Source organism: Natrix helvetica (assembly GCF_964273705.1).
Source record: "Natrix helvetica genome assembly, chromosome: 2".
In the NCBI taxonomy this organism is placed as follows: Eukaryota; Metazoa; Chordata; class Lepidosauria; order Squamata; family Natricidae; genus Natrix; species Natrix helvetica.
Window position 1 is genome coordinate 31,538,140 of NC_138552.1, and position 12,056 is coordinate 31,550,195.

The window sequence follows — 12,056 nt, forward strand, 5'->3', positions numbered from 1 at the left end:
TTTATTTTAAAAAAAGACTGAAGCTAACAATCAGGTGGTAGATGTCCCAATTAGTCCATATTACTAGGTATGCATGCAGGTTCCTGCTGCTTTTGCTAGATTTGGATATCTATATCCTCTCCTCAAATATGAATGTAGATATGAATATTTCTCTTATTCTGTATTAATGGACAATATTAAAACAGTGTTTACAAGAAGTGAGTAAATATTTTAATATAATGTTCTACAGGAGTTAAGTGAAGTTTATAAATTGCTTTCCGACTTGTTTTACTGGAATAAAGATAGCGTTATTAGTGTTTTTTAAATTTGGAAGTGTTGTCAAGTGTATTGAATATATTTATTATTTAACATCTTGGCATTTCTAAAAATTGCATCCCAGAGGCTTATTTTCATGACAGTTAATAGCTATATCCTAAATTCCAGCAAAAGTCAAGGAAGAATTATGTAGGCAGCTTGTTGTGCGTTTTCTGCATAGCAATTCTAAATGTCAAAAAATTTTCTCTTAGGAAGTTATGCAGCTAGAGCGAGGGGAAATGCTTCTAGAGCTCTTGTATGCATGTTTTTACACTGGCTAGGGTGATTTTAGTGGATCTTATACATTAAAAGTAGCACAAGTTACACATGCAGATATTTATCTTCTTTTCAGATCCTACTCATTTACTTTGTTTATGTCAGCCCGCCCTCCAAGTACAAAGAACGATACATGGAGTTACTTCTGAGTAGTTTCCTTTGTTGTTCCTCACCTATAGACCAAAGTCTTGCCAAACTAAAACAACTATTTGCATGATTATAGACATTCACTGAGAGTTGCTAGGGAGGAACCGTTTTTCCCGTCTTCCACCTGACCAAACATTCCACACTTTTCTTCCTCTTTGACCTCTGGAATGCAGCTCCCCCCACCTGGGAATCCAGACTACATTCCGTCCCTGTTCATGAAGAATTCACATGAATTCTTTTAGCATTTTAGAAGTTTCACAGTGCTCAATTGTGTCTGCAGGACGAGGGTCAAGATAGTGCATGGGTGTCAAACTCACCACGTCTCATTGCCATCCTGTTTTGCAACGTTTTTCCCATTTGCGGAACTGAGCTGGGCCTGGCCTACGCGTCCCGCATCCGGCCTGATTGCAATTGAAGCCCTTCCCCTTTCTATGTGTATGACTTATAAAAGAGAGGGTTTGCAATCACATGATCCCACCCACCATCTTGATTTTTTTTGTTGCCCATCCCTCATGCTGCTAACCATAGTTCAGAGCCTGAGAATTCCTAGTGTAATCTCTTAAATGCTCCGTGTATGTGCTGCTGCTTAAAGATCAGAAGTAAAAAGCCGATCAGAATAATGATTCATGGTTGCAAACATATTAAACATTTATAATGCATATTGTTTCCAGAACAATTTGATTGCTATTACACTTCTTTTTCTTAAAATCTCAATTGTATCAGTAGTAAGAGTTAATTCTAGATTTTTAGTGCTACAGATTCAAGGGATAAAATCCTTCTATGAAGTATATGCTAATTAAATATCTCTCCAGAATATATCCACAAAAGGGACCGCTGTAGCCTAGTAAGTTAAATAAATAAATAATCTCTAAAATAGTATATAGTGAATGAAACTTCTAAGGTTGTCAAGGGAACTGACTGTTTAAAGGGAATACGGTCAGGGAACCAAAACGTGTCAAATTATTTTTGCATCATACTCCCCAAAGGAATCTAAAAATATAATTCAAGTTCAATCTTAACACTCTAATTATATCAAGTTAATATACTAAACATATGTACCAAACATATTCCCCTTTCCTTTTTAGGGAAAAAATCCCCAAGAAAAATGACTGCTCTTTTTTTTTTTAATGAAAGATACAACATTCCTGGAAATTTGTATTGAAAACCAAATCAAAACAGAGAAATTATTCAGATTGCTTCTGTTTCTTGCTTGTCCATACAAAAAGAAGTAAAATGATGATGATGTTGACAAACAGACCATATCATCAGTTCTCTGTTGCAAATCAGGTTTAGGTTTGTCTTTCCAAAGCTGTGTCCTATCTTGTTCATCTTTGGCATAAAAGGGTTCGTGTTTATTGATGCCTTAATAAATTCCAATTACTGGTGATATAGCCAAGCCATTCACGTGTTTCATTTTCTTCCCAGAGGGACTAAAATAATTTCTTTCAGACTAGTTCCAAAACTTCTGCAAATGTTGTATCTTTAAATGCCCATACTATAGGTGGAACTCGAAAAATTAGAATATCGTGCAAAAGTTCATTTATTTCAGTAATGCAACTTAAAAGGTGAAACTAATATATGAGATAGACTCATTACATGCAAAGCAAGATAGTTCAAGCCGTGATTTGTCATAATTGTGATGATTATGGCTTACAGCTCATGAAAACCCCAAATCCACAATCTCAGAAAATTAGAATATTCCATGCAATCAATAAAACAAGGATTGTACATAGAACAATATCCGATCTCTGAAAAGTATAAGCATGCATATGTACTCAGTACTTGGTTTGGGCCCCTTTTGCAGCAATTACTGCCTCAATGCGGCATGGCATGGAAGCTAAATTTCCCTAATGGAATTCTGTTTTAGACATTTTTCTCTTGGAGGAAATTCATTTTGAGGGATGGGGATGTTCCCCAGTTCCCATCTGGCTCTGGTTCCTACCCAAGATTATTGAGGAATTATTGAGAATAGAGAATTAGATGCCATAATATGTTTTTATGGGAATAGCCCTAAAAGAAACAAGCGCATTTTGCTTTAAAATATCTACTTTACAGTGTTCGCTCATAACTATATTTTCCAATGTTGTATCATAAAGCATTGTGTAATATATTATATATTATAATAGGCTGGTGATAACCCTATGGAGATACTTTATTTTCCACGGAGACAATCCTGCCCCTGTCCATTCTCTTTCTCTTGTATTAATTTAAATACTAAATCACTGTTGGCTGGATACAGCCTTGCAAAATTAATGGTTAGTGTTAGAGCTCCCTCTATGGGGATGAAATTAAGTAGTTTGAAAGCTAGTAGTTGCTACTCTAGGTGTATCCTGTGCTCCTTAAAATATTTCAGCAGTCCACCCAAAGGATACAACCTAGGAAGAGAGTCACACTGATTTTGAAACCTTTTTGTCGCTAATGTTAAGCAAATCACTGCAGTCACTAAGTGAATCATGTTGTTAAGCAAATATGGCTTCTCCCATTGACTTTGCTTGACAGAAGCTTGCTAGGAAAGTTGTAGATGGTTATCACATGGCCATGGGATACCACAGACTTTGTAAATACATCCTAATTGTCAAGCGCTTGAATCTGATCATGTGATTATGGGCTGCTACAATGGCTGTTATTTTGAGGACCTCAACTAAATAACTTTTTAGTGTCGTAGCGTCAAACAGTCATTAACGGAATGGTCATAAATCGAGGACTACCTGATTCAGATTTTCATGAGTAGATCCAAAGGTGAAGATGTGGCAAGGCTGAAGCCACAAGAAACAAGATAAATATTGAAAGAGGAAACAAGGCTTGTGGTCATGTTTGTCTTCCAAAGATAACAAGAAGAGATATATGCTACAAGTGCTCCTGAAAGAGAAAGTGAGAGGCTAATAGTAAAACTGTTCACTCCTCGCATTTGTATGGAATTTGTGCATCAGACACAGAAGGCATTGTTATGGCCCGCCAGCATAGATGGCAGCAGATTCGGACTGTGAGGAGGTTGGGGAGGAACATGGGCCAGTCCTGGAGTTTGGGGAAGACTCTAATGAGGGCTCTGTGTTGGAGGCCGAGAGAGGACCAGGGCTGTATGCCAGTTATCAGCTGCCTTCAGAGTCAGACATCAGTGAGGCAGACGAACAGCTGGAGCCTGTTCCCAGTGTGCGCACGCACAGAGTTGCCAGACGAAGGGAACAGCTAAAGAATAGGGGTTGACTTGGGAGTAAGGCCACAGGTGGACAATGAATGGCCCCTCCCAGAGGAAATAAAGGAGGAGCGGCATGGAGTTTGCAGAAGACCATTAGTTTGGTTAATTGGTTCATGACTATCCAAGACTCCTTGTCAAGTTTTGTAGACATCGGCCTGTCAGCTCTCCAAGCCAGATAAGGTCTGTGACTGTAAATCCTCCCTTGAAAGACTTTGCTGGATGTGAATGAGCAGAATTCACAGTAAATGAATAAAAGGTTTTTTTTGGTCAGGACAAAGATTTTGCTTCATGCTCTTGGGAAGCCTAGGTCAGAACAGGCACTTAGGCAGGGCCAGCATTCCAAGAAGCCTCCCAGATATTAGAAGGAAATGAGGAAACCATGAGAATGCGATGAAAAGATGGATGACAGCGGCATACAAGTCCAAGCTTGTGAAGAAGAACTCATTCTCCTCAGTTTCAGAATGAATTCCAGGGTCTGAAGAAGAGTATTTCACAGGTTCTGCCAAGGAAAGGATTTCTTCTTCTGCCTGAGAAAAAACAAATTTAGCATTCATAATTGAGAAATGTGTACATTGTTGTATCTCACTAACTACTCCTATTTTAAAATGAGGTCACATATTCAAATTGCTATCATCAGCTGCTAAATAGTTTGTCAGTGATCGTTATATTTTGGCTTTCAGTTTCCTTGATTTAAAAAATTCTTAGTTTTATTTTAATTTAACAGAAAATGCTACCATTCATAGGATAATTGTCTTTTCAAAATGTCCACTTGGGTATACAGCAAGCTACCATATGCAAAAGCTTAGTTTTGCCTATTTAATCAGTGTGTAGAAGGTAGCCTAATATTGTCTAATGTGACTAATGGAGTCATTCCAAAGTCTTGGGCAGTTTTTTCCCTTTACTTGCTTCCTACTAACTGGATATGCAGTAGATGGTCCAAAGGCCTTTTCCTCCCAAGACATGTGTTCTACTTCTGGGAATCTGTATAACTTTTTCCTAGAATACATGGGATGAAATGCAGCACTGAAATTCTTACACTGGGATTTTCCACTCTATTCTCTCCTTTGGAGAGGTCCACCTTGGATTTTGAGGACATTAAGAAAAAAAATTTGTGCCCTGTGAGCTAGTAATAAATGAATTTATAATCTTATCAGAACATTTCATTAACCGTAATCTAATTCATAATATCTTTATTTTTTTCACTTCGGCTCCAGGACTTTGTCCAAGTTAAGTTTCTTTTAACTTTCCAGAAATAGAGGGCTTCTTTGTTCTTTAAAGCATTGATACCTTCCAAAACCTATGTCAGATTTCGCTACACATAGGCCAGGGGTGTCAAACTCAAGGCCCATGGGCTGGATCCAGCCTGTGGGTGTTTAGATCTGGCCCATGGGGCCGACCTGCAAACAGCGAAGGACTAGTCTGTGGTGCCTCTACCAGCGAAAACAGAGTTCAGGAACCTGTTTTTGCTGGCAGAGTGCTCAAGCCACTATAGGCGCCCCTGACACAAGTGACGTCATGCTGGCCATGCTCCCTTGTCGCCCCCCCCCCCAAGGTCAAACACAATGCAGAATCATTGTCTACTGCTTTGTCAGCTTCTGTCCTTATGATAGATTGGGGTAATTTAAGATAGAAAAATCTCTTACAAATAAGGGCAATAATGCTAACTCAGAAATAGTATTTTGAAATTGCAAGTATTGCAATTTCCTCCTTGATTTCTCTTTTTTTTCTTTTCTAGAAAATTATTGCGTTGAGATGTCATATTCTGTACAATTCATTTTATTTCTTATTTGTGTAAATCTATATAGAGTCACCCATTTTTCAAAGACAACCCTGAGCAATGTACGGGGTTGTTATTATAAAAATAATAACATGGTTCATAAAATCTGTATTCAAAATAATGCCTATAGCACAAGCCATAGGTCAGAAAACCGATTGCCCTTCAAATTACTGTGACAAAACAATTAGAAGATGGGACTGATTTTAACATCTCCCAGCCCAAATGCGGGTGGGAAGATTCAGATCTTCAATGTTTTGTGAAAGGCCAATAAAGTCAGGGGTCATTTGTCTCTCTGGGGTAATGTTGATCTATGTGATAGGCATAGCAACAGAGCTCTGAGAGACACTGGGTCATGCTTCTAATTTCTCTTGGCCTAATGAAATGTTTATTTAATGTTTTGGTTAAAAATAAATATGGCTGCAATCCACAACCCTGTACACATGACTATTTTCCCATCATTCACATAGTGTATTTCCCACACGAATAAAGAAGAAAAATGTCCTGTGCTCAGAGAACTATATTCTGTATAACTATCAAGCTTTTTGAGTAGAAGTCGGTAGATTATTATTTTTTCCCTTCACAGTCTCTCAAAATGTGAAATGTCTTTCGTTGTTGAACGTTTGGTTCACATATAATACTAACCCATCATTTGAATTGATTTAGGCTTAGTGCTATATACAAATCAGGGCATTATTGTTCAACAGTTAGGATTTTAAAATGACTTAGAATACAGGTCATCCTTGATTAGTAACCACTAATTCAGTGACCATTAGAAATTATAACTGCGCTGAACAAGTGGTACTTCCAATTGGTCTTCATTGCTGGTTTGTAAATATAAGGTTGCAGTATACTACAGTGGCGGTATCATCATTTGCGAAGTCTGGGTAAGATAACGATCATGTGACCTGCTTAACAATGTTGCACAATTTTAACGATAGCATCCAGAAATGCTGGAACTGCTGTTACTAAGCAGCACCATTATATGGTTTTGCACTTTACAAGTGTAGAAATTATGGTCCCAATTACCATAATTAAATCAGGTGTATACCAAGTGATTATAATTAACCTCATAGGGTGCGGTGCAACATCTCAGTACCTTCCATAATAAGTCCTACTAAGGGTCACCGCACAACTTTGTTTCGATTTTCAATCAATCATACTGTTTAATTTTATTTGAACCTACTAACTAATATAGAATTGTTGTCTTTTTCAAAACCCATAGTCATTTTTCAATCATAATTAGGATTCACTATAGTTGTGGTCAAATATGTGATCAACATATTTGGCAGCGATCCACCCGAGCTCCTTGGTATACCAAGGAGCTAAGGGTGATGAAGCGCCATAGGAGACGTCTAGAGAGCAGGTGGAGATCCTCACGCTCCGAGTCTGATCGAACACAGGTAAGAGCCTATTTACGGACCTACCTTGTGGCATTGAGAGCGGCCAAACGTAGACATTGTGCCGCTCTTATTGCGTCCGCGGATAACCGCCCTGCTGCCCTGTTTAGGGTGACCCGCTCTCTCCTGTCACAGGGGACGCGGGGGGCACCCTTGCAGGGTAGAGCAGAGGAGTTTGGGGAATATCTGCAGGACAAAGTCGCTCAGATCCGGAGCGGATGGGCCCCCTCCAGTGGGCCGGACGAGCCGTCAACAGTGAGTCTTGTGAGACCATTCTGGGAGGAGTTTGACTCTGTTGCCCCCGAGGATTTGGACAGGTTGCGTGGACGGCTGCGACCCACCACATGTTCAATGGACCCGTGTCCCTCCTGGCTGGTACTGGCATCCTGGGAGGTGACACGAGGCTGGCTTCTGGGCCTGGTGAACGCCTCATTGGGTGAGGGCTTCCTACCAACTGCCTTGAAAGAGGCGGTGGTGAGGCCCTTGCTCAAGAGGCCTTCACTGGACCCAATGGAGCTGGCTAATTATCGTCCAGTCTCCAACCTTCCCTTTTTAGCGAAGGTTGTTGAGAATGTGGTGGCACAGCAATTTCCACGACACCTTGACGAATCCGAATATCTAGACCCACGCCAGTCCGGCTTCCGACCCGGGCACAGCACAGAGCCTTGGTCGCGCTGGTTGATGATCTCTGGAGGGCCAGAGATAGAGGTTGTTCCTCTATCCTGGTCCTATTAGACCTCTCAGCGGCTTTTGATACCATCGACCATGGTATCCTATTGCGCCGGCTGGAGGGGATGGGAGTCGGAGGCACCGTTTTACGGTGGTTCGGCTCCTACCTCTCCGACCGGTCGCAATGTGTGTTGACGGGGGGGCAGAGGTTGACCCTGAGGTCACTCACTTGTGGGGTGCCACAGGGGTCGGTCCTCTCGCCCCTCCTGTTCAACACATATGTGAAGCCGCTGGGAGAGATCATCCGTGGTTTTGGGGTTGAATACCATCTGTACGCTGATGATACTCAGCTGTACGTTTCAACCCCAAATCACCCCAGCGAGGCTGTTGAAGTGATGTCCCGGTGTTTGGAAGCCGTCGGGGTCTGGATGGGGGACAACAGACTCAAACTCAACCCCTCCAAGACTGAGTGGCTGTGGCTACCGGCACCTCGGTTCAGTCAGCTGACTCCAACGCTGGCCATAGGGGGCGAACAACTGCCCCCTGTGGAACGGGCGCGCAATTTGGGCGTCCTCCTTGATGCCCGGCTGTCAATGGACGACCATGTGGCAGCCGTGGCTAGGGGGGCGTTCCACCAGGTTCGCCTGGTGCGCCAATTGCGCCCCCTTCTGGACCGGGATGCCCTACGCATGGTCACTCATGCACTGGTGACGTCTTGCCTGGACTACTGTAATGCTCTCTACATGGGGCTTCCCTTGGGACGCGCACGAAGACTGCAGCTAGTCCAGAACGCAGCCGCGCGGGCAGTCATGGGGAGTACTAGGTACTCCCACGTAACACCACTCCTGCGCGAGCTGCACTGGCTACCTGTGGTCTTTCGGGTGCGTTTCAAGGTTTTGACCACCATCTTTAAAGCGCTCCATGGCATAGGGCCTAGTTACCTGCGGGATCGCATCCTCCCACATACATCCCTGCGGCCAATTCGCTCTCACAGGGAGGGGCTTCTCCTGGTGCCGTCCACTAGGCAATGCCAACAGGCGACACCAAGGAGTAGGGCCTTCTCTGTGATGGGCCCAACCCTCTGGAATGACCTCCCCCCCGACATTAGAACCACCACTGACTTCCGCTCCTTCCGGCAGAAACTGAAGACACACCTGTTCCGACTGGCTGGTCTGGCATAATTCTTAACGTCTACCTCCTGGCATATATATTTCCTACTGGTTTTTTAGGGGACTTAATTTTATAAGACACTGGGGTTTTAAACTTTGTATATTTTAAATTATTTATTTAGCAATTACAGTTCTGTCTATTTTATCCTCCTCTTATTTATGTATTTATCCATTTAATAATTTTTAATTGTTATTATGTATGATGTTTTTGATATGGACTGTACACCGCCCCGAGTCCCTTTTGGGAGAGGGGGCGGTCTAGAAGTGCTAATTAAAAAAAAATAAATAAATAAAAATAATGCTATATTGCAGATAATTTAAAAAAATAAATGAATATATTTGGAGCCAGAATGGGAGTATACTTGATCAAAAGAACTATATATTTTTAAGCATTCAAACATTTGTATGCTAAAAGAATAGCAATATAAATTTTATAAAAGATTTCACAGGCGTAAATCAGTTCTTAATGTAATTTTAAATACTTTTCATATTAATTAAAAATAACACTCTCACATAAAATGACGCTTGCATTCCCATTTGGCAAGTTTTGGGAAAGATTTAGTAATCGGGGTTGGATGCTTTTTTAAAAAAATAAATCAGCAAAGTTGGAAATTGACTAATGAACTAGTGATCATTAGCATACTGATTTTTCTTGCTGGAGGAAGAAGCAAGGGGAAGGAATCAACACCTTGAAATAAAATTGGGAATGTTTGTTCTTGAAGTGTTTGCTTGATTTTGCTACCTGGGTTTTGAAATATTCATTGCCTTATGCAATTCTTTTGGCGTCATTGATTTTCATGATAACAATCACAAATTGTTTCCTCAACTGAATGTCCAGCCTTGGCTTCTCTTTGTATGGAGAAACATGGAGAGGAGAATCATTGGTTGGCAATGATAACATATTCTAGTTGTTTTACACATACATATATCTATTGCAGGCCAGAAGATGGTGAAATTCATCCTGAAATCTGTAGACTATATATCCAGTTACAGTGTTGCTTAGAAATGTACACAACAGAGATGCTGAAATCCATATGCCTTCTTGGATCACTTCAACTTCATCGGAAAGGTAGGAAGGTAACATATGAGAAATCCTTCAGATATTGTTTCATTCAGTTCAGCTGTCATTGGCTAATTGTGAAATAGGACTATTATCTATTAATCTTCAGTCAGTCTGGCCATATATAGTTACAGAGCCTTTGTAACTCAGTCCAGACCTTTGTAGCCATTCCATTGCAGTTGAGATTTCTTACATCTTTAGGCAGTATAAATAGTCAGATGCAGATCTGCAAATCTGTAGAATATGGATGTTGATTTGTTGCTTTCAAAAAAAATATTCTGGCTACAGGTCCCTATGAACTAATTTACTTTTAAGTAAATAATCTAAAAGCATTGTTTTAAAGTATCAAATAGTATCTGTATATTTATCTGGAAATAAATATTTTTCTCATTATCCCCCTAAAAGTCAAAGCAATATATATGTGGTCCGTCCCGTCCTCTTCACACACACAAACACACACACACACACACACCAACCATTTTATCTCTTCTTATTTCTTCCATAGGCCAAAATAAAACCCACTGTTATTTGGAATCACGGATCCCATATTGCAAAATAGCACACCAGCTCAAAATCAGCCAAACAGAAAAACTGCACCAGCTTCCTTTCAGAGCTCGTTCTTTGGTTCACCAATCTAAATATTTCTCTCATGGATTCTCTAGAAGTAAAGCAGGGCCTTATTAAACAGCTTCTGGGAACTATGAAAAAAGTCTTACTTGGAGCAGATGATTACTTGGCTTTTCATGGGGTGATTAATGTACCATTGTTAAGCTGGCTATATAAAATGAAAGTGGTCAACACTGATTTCTCTCTGATTTTTTAGGTATCTTATGCACAGCTCCTATTCTCTGTGTACGCAGGATTTATACTTGCCGCATAGAAATTCCCATACATTACATGGATTGCAGAAATTATCAATATGCCATGGTATAAGCAAGTTTACCATAATAGCTCGTCATAGGGGAGTCAGAAATAAAGACTCAGTTGAGGGTCACTGAAGAGAATAGTGACTGGAGAATTCAGTAGGTTCAGTCAGAAGTCAGAAAACCTTGTCTAGAAATTGAAAAACACAATAAAGATCAGAAATAGAATGCTTTATGGCTGATAGTGTTAAATCATGGCTTTTATGTTGCTGTCTTTATTTCTCCTGCTTCAACTCCAGACTCATATTGATCACATACCTTCGTTTAGAAAATGTCCTGTTCCCAAATGTTCTTCTGGAAAAGCTCTCTTGTCATCAGCTGTTTCTGTACTTTTGTACTTTTGAGTTATTTGTATTCATACGAGTTTGGAGATGTGCCTGTGTCCAAATTGGTCTTAGTTGCCAGGTGGCTGCACTTAGAAGGTGGCTGTGGCAATCTCTGCCCCAGGTTGCTTGAGATTTCTTTACTGCCAAATTATAATACGATTCACTTACCCTTGTATTGATGGATAATGGAATGGGCATAATGCTGGTCAACCTCTGGCTTTTGTTCTACCTTGCCACTGAATGGAGGTGTCCTAAGATAGCAAAGTGAAAGAGCAGGTGGGCTTTTGATACCCCTCATGATAAATTTGTCTTTCAAAACTCTATGCACTTAATTTTATGAAAGAACATTTAATTTCTTTCTTGTTTGTCTGCCATGTTGACTAATGAAGGGAAGTGGGCCTTCCTTTCCAACTATCAATCATGGGGGTTGGGAACAATTCCTTCTCCCTGCTGAAAAACATATTTACTCCCCGATTTTGTGCCATGACATATATTCCCAGAAAATGGGCTATTCCTCAGAGCAGGGGGGGTCAATTTGATTTCATTGAGGGCCACATCAGGGTTGTGCTTGGCCTTGGGGGACTGGGGTGGGCGTGGCCAGCTCAATGTCACTCTTGTCAGGGATGTCTGTGGTAGCCCAAGAACTCTGCCAGCGAAAACAGGTTCACAAGCTCTGTTTTCAGCTTCCACGGTCTCCTGCAACCTTCTGCCAGTGAAAATGCAACTCGGAGGGCCGTTTGCAAGCTCCATTTTCAGCGGCAGAGGGTTGCAGGAGGCCGTGGCAGCCAAAAACAGAGCTCGGGAGTCATTTTCACTGGCAGA

The 12,056-nt window shown here is 41.0% G+C and overlaps 1 protein-coding gene across 3 annotated transcripts in view; it reads left to right on the forward strand.

The window, feature by feature from the left end:
* The window catches only part of RGS7BP (regulator of G protein signaling 7 binding protein), a 74,120-nt gene that overhangs the window by 40,281 nt on the left and 21,783 nt on the right, over positions 1-12,056 (forward strand). For all 3 annotated transcript variants that reach the window (XM_081940342.1, XM_081940344.1, XM_081940343.1), the window contains one exon: positions 9,864-9,994. In XM_081940342.1, coding sequence (XP_081796468.1) covers positions 9,864-9,994 — 131 coding nt within the window. The remainder of the gene's footprint in view (positions 1-9,863; positions 9,995-12,056) is intronic.